General features: G+C 40.0%; 1 protein-coding gene across 1 annotated transcript in view; it reads right to left on the reverse strand.

The window, feature by feature from the left end:
- LOC136843480 (propionyl-CoA carboxylase alpha chain, mitochondrial-like) overlaps window positions 1–16,840 on the reverse strand; it is a 194,564-nt gene extending 177,724 nt beyond the window's left edge. Inside the window, exons 1-2 of the mRNA XM_067112019.1 lie at window positions 16,790–16,840; window positions 15,407–15,517 (exon numbers count right to left, since the gene is read on the reverse strand). Coding sequence (XP_066968120.1) covers window positions 15,407–15,517; window positions 16,790–16,840 — 162 coding nt within the window. The remainder of the gene's footprint in view (window positions 1–15,406; window positions 15,518–16,789) is intronic.
- Window positions 16,841–17,146: the final 306 nt, after the last annotated feature.

Raw genomic sequence — 17,146 nt, forward strand, 5'->3', positions numbered from 1 at the left:
AAAAGCCAGTCGGGAACTAAATGATTGCAAATTTTATATACAAACAAACAGAGGTCGAAAAGTAAAAGTACAAAATCATTTAATCATCGACAAATTGTCAGATCTAAAAGCTCCTCAGCACAACAACTACATACTGCTCTTCCTTCTTTAAAAGTACATCTAACAAGGTCTCAAGATCGTAAAATCTGAGTGCGTAAGTACTATTCCAGTTACCAGGTAATAGATTAGTGAGACCCATAACAAAACACAGCATGATAAAAACCAAGCAAAAACGCCGGTCAAGACTAAAAATCAGGAGAAAAGCAAGCCACTTGTTATAAATAAATTCTAGTTTAACTGGTCTTATTGTAATTTATTTTCAAGGAGGTATGATTTCAAATTCTTTTGAAAAGCTTACTTGAAGGCGCATTCTTTATATTAGTTGGAATGTTGTTCCAGACCCTTGGTCCTTTAATCGATATTGATTTAGCTCCCATGTCAGTAGTTGTTAGTCTTACAAAGAGGTCGCCGACTGACGAATGGGTCTTCCTTGTACATCGCCCACAGTAGGAAACTTAAAAAGCCAGTCGGAACTAAATGATTGCAAATTTTATATACAAACAAACAGAGGTCGAAAAGTATTTTAGTTTCGATATTCATCCATTGTAGCTCCTTAAGGATTGGTGTCACATGATCATATTTTCTGCTCCACCATAAGCTATTTTAGCTGCAAAATTCTGAGCCTTCTGAACCCGGTCCATTTGCTCTTTTGGTCGTCATTCCCAGGTCTTGCTACAATAATTGATGACGCTCAAGGCTAACGACTCTACTACTGTTAGGCGAGATGTTTTATCGAATCTATCTTTTATGCGATTGAGGAAGAATAAGACACCATTTACTTTTTTATCACGTGATTGATGTGGTGATCGAATAACATATATTGATCCATCAGTGCGCCTAGGTTTTTGACAGTTTGAGATGGCTTGATATGTGTCTCATTAAAAGTATTGTTGCGTTAGAAGGTATTTTATTTATTAACTGGCGTGATCCTATAAATATACACTGGGTCTTATTCACATTAACATTTAAGCCATTTACTTGAAAATATTTTTTGCTTCTTTTAGAGCGATTTCAGCTTGATTGAGTAAATCCTGAAGATCATTAATCTTTCCAGATAGTAATATCTGAGAATCATCTGCATACTGGATTAAAGATATTTACTCAATGCCTTTGCCATATCGTTAATATAAACTAGGAACAGTATAGGCCCTAAAATTGATCCTTGTGGTACAATCAAAAACCCACACCCTGAGGAGATGATAAAACTGAGCCTATTCGTACTGACTGAACTCGGTCCGTTAAGTAGTCCTTAAACCAAAACTCGTCAATGTGCAGTTGTTTACATTTTGTGTACAGTATTGGGTGTGACACACTATCGAAGGCTTTGGAAAGGTCGAGTAGTAAGAGGAGTGATATCTTCTGGTTGTCGATGTTTTTCGTATATTTGCTCATTAACTTGCATAAGCGGTTTTCGTTGATAAACGAGCTCTAAAGCCGTGCTGGCTGTTTGCCAGTAATTTGTTACTCTCCAAAAAGAATATAAGCTGGCTGGCAACGATTTTTTCCAAGAGTTTTGACAAAATTGGGAGTAATGAAATGGGACGATAATTCCCCACCTCGTCGGGCATCGCCACCTTTGAACAAGGGAATGACATGAGGGTGTTTCAAAGTTTTGGGAACAAGCCGGTAACAATGGACGTATTTAGGATAATTGTAATACAGAAGATCAAAACAGGAAGGGAATCTTTTAAGTATTTATATGGAATGCCGTCTGAACCATACGAATTTGTTTCACGTAGCTCTTTGAATGCTAAAACAACTGTGTGAACGTCCACAGGTTGAGGTAGAAAATCAGGGATATTTGGTAAAGGTTGAACATTGTTAATGACTCCGTCTTCGTGCTCTGTTTCAATTTCCACAAAACCTTCTTGGGATTTTCTAAAAGCTGTTTCTCCTACAGTGGCAAAATACTGATTAAACACCTCCGCTGCCTAAAGAGGGTCATCAAGAGTTCGATTATTATTTTCCCTGTGTCTGAAGCCAGGGATCATGTTTCCAAATACCTGCCATATAGCTTTACTGTTGCCTTTATTCTTATTAAGGGGAGCGTTTGATAAAATCGTTTTTCGCTAATAACTCCCGTGTTTTTTAATGAATCAGTTTCAAATTTTGTGCCTGGGTTTATTTTTGTATAGGGCAAAGGACTGTAACCATAATTTTTGTCTTCCGCCCCCCATTAGCTGGTAACCCCACCCCCAAAAAATTTTTCAAAATGCATCTCCTCCATAACTTCTGCAAACTAAGAGCTCAAATTTACGTGGTAGACAGATATTATATATTAGAACAAAGTAAGAGAGCGTTTTTTTTTTTTTTTAATGAATATTTTTCGTTTTTGAAAAAACTTGATTGATTTTTTGAAAAAATTCCCAAAAAATTTTCGAGGACAAAATGAAAAAAACTCTCTCTTTGTTTGTAGACAATTTATTTAGCTTTCATTTGCTTTTTTTCATTGAGATCGGTGCATTCGTTATGGAGGAGATGCAGTTTGAATGTCGATAACTTTAGTTTTGAGATATCGGCCTTCAAAGTTTTATAACGATATGAGGAGCGTTTGATAAAATCGTTTTCGCTAATAACTCCCGTGTTTTTAATGAATCAGTTTCAAATTTTGTGCCTGGGTTTATTTTTGTATAGGGCAAAGGACTGTAACCATAATTTTCGTCTTCCGCCCCCATTAGCTGGTAACCCCACCCCCAAAAATTTTTCAAAATGCATCTCCTCCATAACTTTTGCAAACTAAGAGCTCAAATTTACATGGTAGACAGATATTATATATTAGAACAAAGTAAGGGAGCGTTTTTCCAATTTTATTTTTCTTTTTTTTTTTATGAATATTTTTCGTTTTTGAAAAAACTTGATTGATTTTTGGAAAAAATTCCCAAAAATTTTCGAGGGACAAAATGAAAAAACTCTCTGTTTGTTTGTAGACAATTTATTTAGCTTTCGTTTGCTTTTTTGTTTCATTGAGATCGGTGCATTCGTTATGGAGGAGATGCAGTTTGAATGTCGATAACTTTAGTTTTGAGATATACGATATTTTTTGCTTCTCTGTGTATTTATTTCCTTGCTGTTACACAGTTTGATGTTTTTATGACATATTTGAAAAGCCAAAATATATAACAATAGACTTGCAAAGTAATATAACTTCGCTAAATGAAGCTAGATGAAGAGAGTGTCAAAACACGGCTCAGGTTGGGCAGCGCGACGTCTGACTTAGTCAAGCTCTGAGCTGCTACTGACTGACTGTCTGACGTCACTGCCTGCCCTGCGGATTCCTGGATTTAGCTGATGCGTACTAGGTCCACAGGGTTGCCATATAACGCATTTAGATATTATTTCATAGCTAAAAGGAAATTACTACCGATATACTGACATTATCATTACATTATACGAAAAATATGATATTTTTATGATAAAATAAGGTTTTACTTATACTTACCTGGTAGTTACATATAGCTGTCGTCTCTGGACGCGGCAGAATTTTAAATTTCGCTACAGCGCTAAAAACACCTAGGTGATCCCTCTACCAGCGCCCTCTATAGGTAACAAGGAACTATCCCAACAATGTTCTAGAACCCATTAAGTTTTAAGCCCACTTGACATGAGAGGGGAGGTGGGGAAGGTTTATCATGTAACTACCAGGTAAGTATAAGTAAAACCTTATTTTATCATAAAAATATCATTTTTACTTATAGGACTTACCTGGTAGTTACATATAGCTGATTGGCACCTTTAGAGGGTGGGATCATGTCAGCCACATATATTGTTAGAAATCAAAACATGAATTTTAGTTCCTTACCTTGAAGGATTGCTGACTCAGTGGTTACTGCCTCTGTAGTCTGCTTATCCCTCGATTGTATAGACAGGATATAAAGGATCCGGGTGTCAGATACAATCTGTTAGTACTTGCCGTGAGGACAACGCCGTGGACGGGACAAGACTTAGTATGCCCTTACTCTGGGCGAGAACCAAATTAACAATAAAACATCACCTCCATCACCAAAATATAAAATTAAAAACTTTCAACCATAAAATTAAAAGATTGTAGGTACTCCTAAACCAACAACATAGTACCTACAAACGACGCAAACCAAACTCAATTTCCAACTTCAAGGAGAAAATGTTAGTCGGATAGGGTTGCCCTCTTTCTCCCTCACCCACCACCGTGTCAGTAACTACTAAAGGCCCTAAGGTACTGCCATTGTCAAAATCAGTCTTCAATTCTGACAAGTAATGCGATGCGAAGATCGACTTACATCGCCAAAATGTAGAATTCACAATCTTTTGCACTGAGAGGTTGTGCCTGAAAGCCAAAGAAGTAGCTACAGCTCTTATCTCATGTGCTCTCACTTTCAGAGTTCCCGTGTCTGAGTCCTGACAATTCACATGGGCTTCTGAAATAACTTCTCTTAAGAAGAAAGCAAGAGCATTCTTAGAAAGTGGTCTTGACGGGTTTCTCACAGAACACCACAAGTTCTCCGAAGAGCCCCTGATACCTTTTGTTCGGTGAATATAGAACTTTAAGGCTCTCACCGGGCACAACAATCTCTCTTGTTCTCCTTCTCCCACAAGATCTGAAAGGCTCTTAATGCTGAAAGACCTCGGCCATGGTCTGGACGCATCTTCGTTCTTCGCTAAGAACCTAAGAGAGGAAGAACAAACAGCTTTTCCTTGAGAGAAACCAATAGTTTTGTCCAAGGCATGAACCTCACTCACCCTCCTGGCTGTTGCAGTGTTACTAGAAAAATAGTTTTTTCTTAGTCAAGTTTCTCAGCGATGCATTTGCCAAAGGCTCGAATTGATCTGAACAAATCCATTTAAGGACGATGTCCAAATTCCATGCTATTTGTTTAGGAACTTTCGTCTTCGAGGTATTAAAAGACTTAAGTAAATCTGTTAGATCCTGATTGTTCGAGATGTCTAGACCTCTGTGCTTAAATACCAAGCAAGCATTGATCGATACCCTTAATCGTGCTCAAAGACAATCCTTTCTCCTTAAAAAGGGATAGCAAGAACTTCGCTATTTGATTTAGAGAGGTTTTAGAAGACGAAACTCCATGTCTATTGCACCAGGTTCTAAACTGATTCCATCTAGCCTGGTATACTGCGTCGGAAGACTTTCTTCTGGGTCGCGAATAGCGCTTTGCAACCTCCTTTGAAAAACCTCTTCCTGAGGAGTCGCTCGACAGTCTGCAGGCGACAAGTCGTCAGAGCGGACAAGTTCTGATGGAACCTCAGGAAGTGGGGTTGTCTGAGTAGATCTTTCCTCGACGGGAGGATCCTCGGAAAATCTGCGAGGAGGAGGAGAAGATCTGGGAACCATTCCCTCGATGGCCAGAAAGGAACGATTAGAGTCATCTTGGTGTTCTTGTGGTTCCTGAACTTTTCCAAGACCTTCCTGATAATTTTGAACGGTGGAAAAGCGTAAAGATCTAGGCAATCCCAACTCATTGTCATTGCATCCACCCAAAGTGCCTTGTCGTCCGGATCTGGGGAGCAATATACTGGGAGGCGTTTTGTTCTGTCTGTTGCAAATAGGTCTACTAGCGGACAACCCCACAGATTCCACAATCGTTTGCAAACCTGCGGATGTAAGGTCCATTCCGTGGCAAGACTTGATTCTTCCTGCTTAAAAGATCCGCTGTTACATTCCTCTCGCCTTTTATGAACCTGGTCAATAACGTGACCTCGTTTCTTCCGACCATTCTAAAAGTTCCTTGGTCGTCTGATACAGGGAGAAGGAATGAGTGCCCCTTGCCTCTTGATATAAGCAAGAGCTGTCGTGTTGTCCGACTGAACTAGAATAACCTTGCCTTTTACTTCTTGCTGAAATTGTATCAGGCTAGATGTACCGCTTTCAGTTCTTTCACATTTATGTGCAGTTCTTTCTGCTCTTCCTGCCACAGGCCCAACATTCCTTGTTGTCTAAAGTCGCTCCCCACCCCTGATCCGGCGTCTGACAAGAGTGTGAGGTCTGGGTTCTTGATAAAGAGAAATTCCCTCCTGTAGCCTTTCCCTTGAATTCCACCAGAACAGCTCCTTCTTGATCTGATCTGAGATCTTGAAAAGAAAGGAATCCGGATGGGTTTTATGGCCATTGGCTTTGTAGATAAAACTGCAGAGGCCTCATCTTGAGTCTCCCCAGTTTTACGAACTTCTCCATCGAGGCTAAGGTCCCCAGTAAGCTCATCCACTGGTTGGCTGAGCAAACCTCGCATGTAGAAAGTCGCGTCTATCATGCTTAGACAAGACTCTACTCTCCGTATTGATGGAGAAGCCCTTAAAAGTCAGAGAGTCCATTCTCACTCCCAAATAAACTATCTGCTGTGATGGTGACAGGGACGATTTGGAACATTGACTAGTAGGCCTAGTTCCTTTACCAGAGATAATGTCTTCATTAGGTCCTCCACACATTTGGCTTTGGAGTGTGTTTCAGAAGCCAGTCGTCCAGATACATTGACATCCTTATTCCTTGTAAGTGAAGATTCTTCGCCACCGTTGACAGAACTCTTGTAAACACTTGAGGTGCAGTTGACAGTCCAAACAAAGAGCTCTGAACTGGAAAACTTTGCTTTGGAAAAACAAACCTCAGGAACTTCCTTGATTCCTGATGGATAGGAACGTGGAAATACGCATCCTGGAGGTCTATCGAGACCATCCAGTCGCCCGGTTGAAGAGATGCTAACACTGACTCTGTCGTTTCATCGAAAATTTCGTCTTCTTTACGAAAAACGTTCAATGCGCTCACGTCTAGAACCGCCCTCCAACCTCCCGACGCCTTTGAAACTAAAAAGAGACGGTTGTAAAACCCGGAGAGCATGGGGTCGGCACTAACTCGATGGCTTGTTTCCTTAGTAGTGCTTCTACTTCTTCTCAAAGGGCGCAAAACTTCTGAGAGTCGTTGAGTATGTTGGAAAAACGACTGGGCGTCCGATAGAGGGGGCTTTTGTTGGAATGGGATGGAGTACCCTCTCGGATCACCTGTAAGGTCAAGGATCTTGAGTGACCTTTTGCCAGGCTTCCGAGAACGACTGGAGTCTGGCACCTACTGCTATGTGGAGGACAGCACACTCATTTCTTTTGTTGAAAATTGGAAGGTCGAGTAGAAGATTTTCCTTTCCCACTAAACTTGGAAAAGGGCCGGAAGCAGACTTGCCCCTGAACGTCTTGGAAGTGTCCGAAAACACCTGGAAGTTTTGGTGGAAGTAGCTACCGAGTAGTCCTCTTCGGCTTCTTTGCTGACTGAGCCAACAGGTCCTGTGTAGCTTTTTGTGTGAGAGCTTCAGCAGTCTCTCGAACTAATTCCTTCGGGAACAAGTGGTCCTTCGACAAAGGAGCAAAGAGGAGAGCAGACCTCTGGCTGCACAGGGAAACACCCTTCGCCAAAAAGAGCACCAGAGTTGTCGTTTCTTCAGAACTCGGTTGCAAAACCGGTTAGCTCCAAGGCACAATCGCATACCCCTTTGTCTATGCAGTCGACAGCAAGTGAAATCCGTCGACTCAGCATCCGAAGTCCGAGTTCTTTGACTTTCCTAGCCAGAGCCGCCACTGACCAATCAAGGAAAACTGATGACCTCCACAACAGCGAAAATACTCTTGAGAAGATGATCCAACTCTGACTGCGTGAAAAGATCTTCGCTGATTGAAGAGCTGTGTGACGACTTGAATCCACTAGACTGGAGAAGTCTCCTTGGCGAAGGCAGACACACCCAAAGAAAACGTTCTCCAGTCTCGTACCATGCGGCTGCGATGAGCCAATCTGGAGGGTGGAAGACAAAACATACTCTTGCCTTGCTCTCTCTTGTCTGAGAGCCAGGAATTAATTTTCTTGATAGCCTTCTTGGCCGAAATCGCCAAAACTAGGGCGTGTAAAAGGAGCTGGATCCGAGGCGTTATCCCTCTTAAACTGCGATCTGGGAGAAGCTTGAGTCGAAGGCTTAAAGAGTCCCCAAAGTTTTCCACAAAAACTTGAGTAACTCCTTATAACCCGAAGATTTCTCCTTGATTCCTGGAAAGTCCTCTTCTATTTCTACATCTTCTTCGATTTCTTCGTCTACAGAAGACACAGGAGACAATTGGTGCACAGGAACAGTTTCCTGACGAAAAGTAGGTCGTGCGGAATCTAAAGTCTTACGACCATGCCGATGTGGCGCCGAATCAATCAAGTGTGGCGCCGAATCCGTCAAGTGTGGCCAGCGCCAAGCTGAAGTGGCGCTGCGCCAAGCTGAAGTGGCGCTGCGCCATGCTGAAGTGGCGCTACGTCAACCGAACGTGGCGAATCCGAGCCAGAGAAGAATGCTGAAGCGCCTGGTTGAGCCTCTTCATTGGTGCATGCGTAGTGGGAGGCTCTTGAGTCAAGACTTGTGGCGCATTCGAAGAAGTGTCTCCAAACAGGTGCTCCCGAGCAGCACGAAGCGCCACAAAGAACTGGAATAAGATCCGTCAATTTGTCCGTGACTTGAGCGACAAAACGGGATCTTATTGACCGGTAGTAGGAGGAGGCACTATCTGCGATGAGGCTGGGCGAGATGTAGACGCTCCTGGAACGGAAACACGCTTATTACGGGCAATAGTGCGCCAGTGGTTCCTTCCGACGGGGCTGATCTACTGAAGAGGAGGAGGAAAAAAGGTTCAGGATCCTCCCAGAAGCTACAGCCCGCATGCGGATCCGTCAACGATCTTTTCTTCGAATCGCTGCAGGAGAGACGGCGCGAGACCTCTTGAGAGGGCGAGAAGAATGCTTGAAGTGCCCACTGAGGAAGAGTCAACGAATCATCACCACTAGAAGACACATCCCCAGCAGCGCCTTTTTCTATGGCGTGCGGAAGCATCCTGGGAATGCACAACAGGAATACTTGAGGGGGTGACTGCTGGAGCAAGCCCCACTCGCCTCCTTTCGGTTTTTCGACATGCCCTCTCCCTGAACCAGGGGAGTCCGACAGAGGTCTAGACCTGGGAGAACGAGTGGGCGAACAGACACCTCCTCCACTAACACTTCACTTCGAGGAGCCAATTTTTCAATGGCTTGGCCCATCGTCTGGATGGCTGAAAGCACAGCTGAAAATTTAGTGTCCATTTGGACTTTTAACTCTGACACGGTGATAGGATTGGGATCAACAGGGTCGGACAAAGGAGAGTTAATAGGAGAGGGTTAACAGATTGAATTACCTGCCCTACAGACTTAGCAGATGATGACCTCTGCAGGGCTTTCCTAACTCTGTCCTTTTCTAACTTCCGTAGATATTTTTCTAAGGCTGACCATTCATCCGTTGTTAGATGCATACATTCCTCACATGTATTCTCTGAATTACAAAATTTACCCCTACATGAAGAGCAAACTGAATGGGGGTCATAGCCGCTTTAGGCAAACGAGTCCTACAGCCTAAAGCACAATATCTATACTGGGAACCAGAATCAGACATATTGTACAAAGAATTAATTCCGACCACAAAAGCAAAGCGCTAGCTAGCAAAAAACCACAAAGAAATACTTGGTATAAATTGCAGACAAAAAATTCAACTGACAAAAACGCGAGACCGTGTTACGGTCTCTCGGCAGAAAACTTAATGGGTTCTAGAACATTGTTGGGATAGTTCCTTGTTACCTATAGAGGGCGCTGGTAGAGGATCACCTAGGTGTTTTTAGCGCTAGCGCACAAATTTAAAATTCTGCCGCTAGTCAGAGACGACAGCTATATGTAACTACCAGGTAAGTCCTATAAGTAAAAGTAATTTTTTCTATGATAGGGTTACTGTTTTTGTTTATAACTCCTAAACTATGGCGAATTTTTAATAAAACTTTCTGAGAAGATAGTCAGGATATGTATGATGCCATATATAAAATATCTCCCGAAAATTTTGATTTTTCGATTTTTTCACAAACGCTCCCCTTAAACTCGTTTCTAAAATGGTTCTTCTTAGCTGTGCGTAGGCAATGTTCCACTTGTTTCTTAGTCTCTTTGAATTGATTATTTAAAACTTGGTTAAACCTGTCGATTTTGAGTTTAAATTGTAATTCCTTTTTTCTACTAAACACTTTTTTTTAGGTTATCATCAATCCAAGGGGCAAAGGGACGAGTTATTTCAGCCGTTACAACCGGGCGCATTGATCAAGGCAACCATTGAAAACATCCGTGAGGATACCCACTTGAATGTTGACGTCATCAGTATTAAGTATGGCGTTCAAAGTTGGAACTCTACTCATCAACATGTCACAGAGTATATTTTGCGTCATAGGTTTTGTGGCTTCTGAACGTTCTTATTTCGGTTGAGGTTTGGGCTTCCTGACATTTACGATAATGGATATTATTTCATGATCTGCTATAGTGCTAGGCGTGACATCACTTTTCACTATCATCTCCGGTTTATTTGTAACGGCAACATCCAACAAGGTAGAAGACCTCTCAGTTATTCTTGTGGGTTTGTCAATGACTTGCTTCAGGTCCAAACTCTTAAAAATTCTGAAACATGGTTTCCCTTCGCTAAAAGGTTATCATTTAAATCACCCAAGATAAAAATAGACTTATTTTTCAGAAACATGTTTTTAAAAACGTTCGTCAAGTATGAAAAGGAAGCAGAGGTGCCTTAGGGTGTCGGTATATACAGCCGATTATGAAAGAAGAAACTTCCTATGTTGAACTTGCAGCCACACATCCTCAATCCCCTCAGAACCTTCCGTCTCTGTGTTTATCCAATTTTGAGAAGGTCAGATTTTCTCGAATGTACAAACACACTCCAGCCTCGTCCAGCATCACATCCGACAACATTATATTTAAGAATTTTAATAAATTTATCATCCAATGATGGGTCAAGCCACGTCTCACATATGCATAAAATATCAATATCCTCTTCCTGCAACATATACTCTATTGCTTCAAAATGACAAAGCAATGACTGAGCGCTTAAAACACTTGATTGTTAGAGGTTCACTTTTATCAGGCCCAAACCTTGTAGAGCTGTCGGCACTTTCTTCGTGGCCTCTGACCTAATAATCGTTGATGACATTGCACAAGTTTACTCTTGTGGCCATAGTTATAACAACTGTTACATTTGATTCTATGGTCATAACGGCAATTCGACTGTCTATGGTTATATTCCCCACAATTATAACAAACTCTTTTGTAAATATTGTTTGTTTGAGTACTGTCGTATCGAGAGTTATGTCTAGCGAGTGTTTGGTGAGGCGAATCCGTGATATTGAGGTCTACTATGAGCTCTGTCATTTTGTCTAATGGGCCTACGAGGGTAGTGGGGTGTATTTGTTTTTCTGACCTGCTCCGATTTAAACGTCCTTTGATTATAAAAGTGACTGTTTCTGATGCGGTTCGAGATTCCAGAATCGTGATGATCAAAAGTCTTGACTATTTGTGTGCAGGTTTTCGCACTACTACCAGTTTCAGGAAGCTACACTGTTTATTGATGACCGATAGTAATCGAATGACACCATACCTATTCAGGACTGAATCTGATTCCACTTGATTATCGAAGCACATATCATCAACTTCACCAGTGCCCAACCTGAAACTCAAGTTGGTTTTAACGAGGTGTACTCCGTTAACGGAACACCATTCCCTAAGCTTGTTATTATACAAGTTAATCGTGTCATCCAGGTCACTTTTCAGACAGGGCACGAGTTCACATACATATAAATCGATGTCCTCTTTTTTGCGCTTCAGTTCCGATGTGAATGATCCTAGGTCATCCAATATATGATTTATGTCCATCTTTTCAATGAGGTCATTAGTACCGCAGTAAATAATGCACTTTGAGGGCATCCAGTCAAGCTTCTCGCCACCCAGCATCCCGAGATCCATAGTGGTGTCCCTAATCGCTTTCACTGTGCAGTTGTCTTCTAGATCAGATGGGCGCACATCATCACGCAGATTTTCGTCTCCAATGAGAAGTGTCTCTTCATTTTCCACCGACAATGATTGATTTGCTGATCTCTGGCTAAATTTTTCTTCCAACGTGGAAATTCTATCATTTAGCCTATTTATAGTTACATGAGCAGTCTTGAGCAGGATATTTAGTTCGTGTATTTCTGAATCCTTTGCAGCCAGCTTTCCTTTATGTCTTCTATTTCACGAAAAATTTGACCGATGGCGTGACGATGTATTTACTTGTCGATCAGGGGCATTGTCGGTATCTTTCAGCTGGTGAGTTCTCAGAATCAGTTCGACTAACTGCTCCTTAGTTTGCCATACTTTGGTCATTCCTAAGTGGCGACATTGCTTTTGAAGCTCAACTTTTGTGAAGTTGTTGAGAAGATACTCCCTCGTAGGATTTGCCAAAGAACTTTCTCTATCTTGGCTTTCATTTTCTCTCTCTATTTGCCTATTTATTTCTACTATGTCATCTACGGGATGAATTCCTCCTTCGGTGCTATCCATCTCAAGATATTTACGAAGAGAACACTACCTCAAGGGGCTTATGACGTAGTATGGATCCTAGTGCGCATGCGCGAATCTTGGAAAACTTGAACAGGTAGCTCCTTCAGCATACGTATATTATCAAGGAGGGAAATTAAGGCTGAATCACTAACCATGACCCACTGTGCTACTGTCACTTTATCCACTGTCACTTCATGGGTCTATATATAGCCCTGAGGAGCACACTTTGTACCAGAAACCAAGGAAACACTTCTGTTCTCTTGTTTACTTCAGAGAGAGTCACCTGCTCCGAACCGAGCAGAGAGAGAGAGAGAGAGAGAGAGAGAGAGAGAGAGAGAGAGAGAGAGAGAGAGAGAGAGAGATAACAGTTGTCCTTACTTAAGAGAGTGAAATTTTTTATGAATTATTACGGACAGAGAGAGAGAGAGAGAGAGAGAGAGAGAGAGAAAATTACAAGAAACCTTTGATCGCTAATCAGCAACAATACCCCTTCTTGTCATGTTAAAGTGACACGTATGACAGCTTTTTGCCTTCAGGCTTGTTACAGGAGATGAGGGAAAAATATTTGTTTGTTTAAAATACGTATCACAAAAGAATTTTTTAATTACAGTTATATTATTATTATTATTATTATTATTATTATTACTATTTAATAATCTTAATAATCTTATTAATATTTGAAAATTAGTACAGTACGTATTATTAGGTAAAAAATTTATTTATCATACAAAACAAAACAAATAAACATATACATGTACCATAAAATTCTCTCATCTCAGTAAGAGAGAGAGAGAGAGAGAGAGAGAGAGAGAGAGAGAGAGAGAGAGAGAGAGAGAGAGAGAGAGAGAGAGACTAAAAATGTTATTTAATTTACACATAAAAGCTTGAAAACTTATAAATTACATAAAAAATAGAACAAACACTTTTGCAGGGTTTCTCAGTATTTGCGTGTCTGTGAAAAACTAGTGTATGATAATTAGTTAAGTCCCAGTGAAAAGTTCGCTTGTCTGTGAATTCGCGCACCTTGAATCGCGCAAGTTCGGGGTATTACTGTATACATATCACTTTAATGGAAAAAAATGCAAAATATCAATGAAACGTTATTTCACTTACAGAATCCATTTATACTGTGCTTAGACTTCAATGTAAAAACCACAGTTTCTCTCTCTCTCTCTCTCTCTCTCTCTAGCAGTATAATATCCTTCAATAAAAAAAAACCAGCAAAATATAAATGAAACATTATTTCACTTAGAGAATCCATTTATACTGTACTTAGACTTCGATGTAAAAACACAGTTCTCTCTCTCTCTCTCTCTCTCTCTTTCAAACAGTATAATATCCTTTAAAAAAAAAACAACAAAATAGCACTGGAATGTTATTTCACTTACAGAATCCATTTATACTGTGCTTAAACTTTGATGTAAAAACCACAGTTCTCTCTCTCTCTCTCTCTCTCTCTCTTTCAGTATACATATATTTTAATGAAAAAATACAGTAATTAGTGAATACATAGTGTTGCTCTACAAAAAAAAAGCGAACTAGTGATAATTTTAGAGATAAGGCCCAAAGAAAAATCAGCAAATTAGTGAAATTTTCCCCCAGACAAGTGAATAATGTGTTCCACAAAAATCCACGACAAAGTGAACCGCAAAAATGTGAAATGCGTAAAAAGGGGGAGGGGCACTAATTGAAATGCTTGCATATGTAGGAAGTTACCATGGAAAACTAGCAGGAATCTTGTCTTTAACCATTGCAGGTATGGAGGCAGAAGTGCTTGGTGTTGACAGTCATTGGTGGAGATGAAGGTGCCAGGGACAAGGTGAGCCATGAAAGAAACAACTGGAACAGTAACAGGCTTTGCATTCAAGTTTACAGGCTCCCTTATAGACCACGTATCATGGTTGAAGTCAGTGCATGCCTCATATGCATGCAGCTTCATGAAACTGAAGGGGGTTCAACTTACTACCATCTATTGTGTACTTACCAAAATGATCAACACCTCTCACAGGTTGAGGATCAAGGTAATAACCAACTTCATGTCTATTCAACATAGAATAAAAGAGTTTCCCCCCTCTGGCAGTGCAAGGTATTTTGAAGAGGACTTCTTCTAACAAGTTGCCTGAGTGCCTTGGGAGCCCCTCATGTGAGTTGTAATGTGACACTGAAGTACCCCATGACCATACAGCTCCTCAGTCAAGCCCACATATATATATATACTGTAATTATAATAATTATCAATGAACAAATGATACCCTTTTCGTCATCAGAATCTCACATGCTGAAAAATATATGACAATTTTTGTCATCAGAATGTCAAAAGGTTAACAAGCTCTTAACAACTGATTCCAACTGAGGAATAGTATAAAAACATGAAGGTTTGTATTCTTGTAGGAACAAAATACATAAGATTTTGTCTCACCTAAGCAGCAGACCTATTTAGCTGTAACTGACGATTCCGTGTCAATACAAAAAAGTTAGGATGACAATATTCTGTGAATAACAAGATAAATAATTTAGCCAAGCCAAATGTTAAAGTTACACTGGTGAGTAATTAGTTTAAACATCTTGTTATTCCTGGAGTATAAGATGATTTAACTAAACATGGATTTCCTCAAACAATAAAAATTAAAAAATCAACAACCGTTTCTCAACCCAACCTGGCAAAAATCATCATTAGCTGTCCCAGCAGAACCAATATCATAAGCCCTCCTCAGTTATAAAAACAAGACAGCATTATTTACTCAATAAAAACTTTGTAATGACAGAATTTGAAGACCCTTAATATGAATGAAAAATTAGTAAAAGTATGTATTGTAATATGTTATGCCTTACAAATCAAAGAAGTTAAGGAGAACCCTCAACAAGGTTAAGCCTGAAAAATGACAGATTATCTAGATGTTAATATACAAAAATATATACCTGTGATCCTGTCTTTTGTATAGCATCCACAATTCTGTCCATACGCAAATAGGAATCTTTGGCTTGTGCTGTTCCAACGCATACCGCTTCATCAGCTAACTTAACATGAGGCTGGAAGAAATTATTAAACAAATTATAACCTACTACTGTACATAAAATGTATACAGTACTGTAATATACGGTAGATCAGAGGAAAAATGCCCACTACAATAATTAATAATAAAACTTAGGCCATATAATATCTGAAAAAGAATTGCTTCCTAAAGTTAAGAGTGAGAACATTACACAAGAGGTACATATTACATTATAAATTTAACTTTAATAGATATTAAAGGATTTGCAGCAGCCATTCAGCTCCTGTTGTACTGGTTTTAATCTTTTACTTGTGGTTTCACCTGTGCTAATGGTTAGTTGTGATACCACCTAACTCCTCATCAATCACCAACTATTCCAAACATTTCTCTCGTAAGATGTCCTTAAAGAAAAGTACACCAGAGGTTTGTCTTCCTAAAAATATTTAACTCGTCAGGCACAAGAGATTCAGTGTGAGTTTTCTTAACCTTAAGAGAAAAACATCTGTGAACAAGCCCACACGTCTAGAAAGAACTGACAGACATCAACAGGTGGCAAGCCAATTTCTATAGTACGCTGCCTTGAAAATGAGTTTTACTTTAATATGGAAACAAATGGATCTAATTTGATAACGGACAATAGTATCTTCTCAGTGTTCACTCACAACAACTGGGTATGAGCTTCAGCCACAAGTAGGTTATCTGCAGAATACGGAATCAAAAGACTCAATTCACAGCACAGTCTGCAGATGCAAATGCAGATGCAGATCACACAAAAGCCAAAACTTCAAAAAGGCATAGCTGAGGCTGAAATTTACTTGCAGATAACACAAAAGCCATAGCTTTATAAAGGCATAACTGAGGCTGAAATTGACTATCCACCATACAATGAAGTGATGAAATTGCCAACAGTGACAGTAATGACTGTACATAGTGAAAATGAACAAGAATGGACTGGGCATTAAGATAAATAGCCTAAGTTTTCTTGACAAACCATACTTTGAGTTCCGTGAGGGCCATCGGGAGATGAAAGTGATTTCTCACAATTTACTAAATGATATGAAATTTACATTAGCCACGTGAGGTTCAAGGAGAAGATGTAACAAATCACATGACTTTGTGGTGGTAGTATGGAAAATTGGGTTTGTGAGAAAAGGTTGTTTTTTAAACCATCATGTTATTTCATTTTTGTTTTTTCACTATATTTATTTTGTATGTCTGTTAGTGAGTATGTAATTGATTATTCATATCTTTTTTTTTTCTTGCAGTTTGCTTGACTGTGTTGGGGGAGACTGAGAGGCTCCCCTTTTACCGGATACAGTGCTACTCTGCCTTTTCGTGGCTTCACTTTTCCGCACTTCATTTTGTCGCAGATTTTTGTGGAACATATCTTTCACTTTTCTGCGGGAACTTTCACCAATTCATGGATTTTTTCTATGGGCTGTATTTCTAAAATTATCACTAAGTCACTTTTTTTGTACAACAGCACTATTTATTTGTTAATTACTACTGTAAAATTTTTCATATTGTATTCGTGACTAAATACAGTGCAGATTTTTATGATAAAAATAATTTACATTGTACTTATAATGTAGTAATGTACTGTATCTATCAAGCTCATTCCAGGTTGGGCCCCAGACTAAGCATAACAAGTGTACTCTCTCTCTCT

This window comes from Macrobrachium rosenbergii, chromosome 2, assembly GCF_040412425.1.
Source record: "Macrobrachium rosenbergii isolate ZJJX-2024 chromosome 2, ASM4041242v1, whole genome shotgun sequence".
Classification (NCBI taxonomy): domain Eukaryota; kingdom Metazoa; phylum Arthropoda; class Malacostraca; order Decapoda; family Palaemonidae; genus Macrobrachium; species Macrobrachium rosenbergii.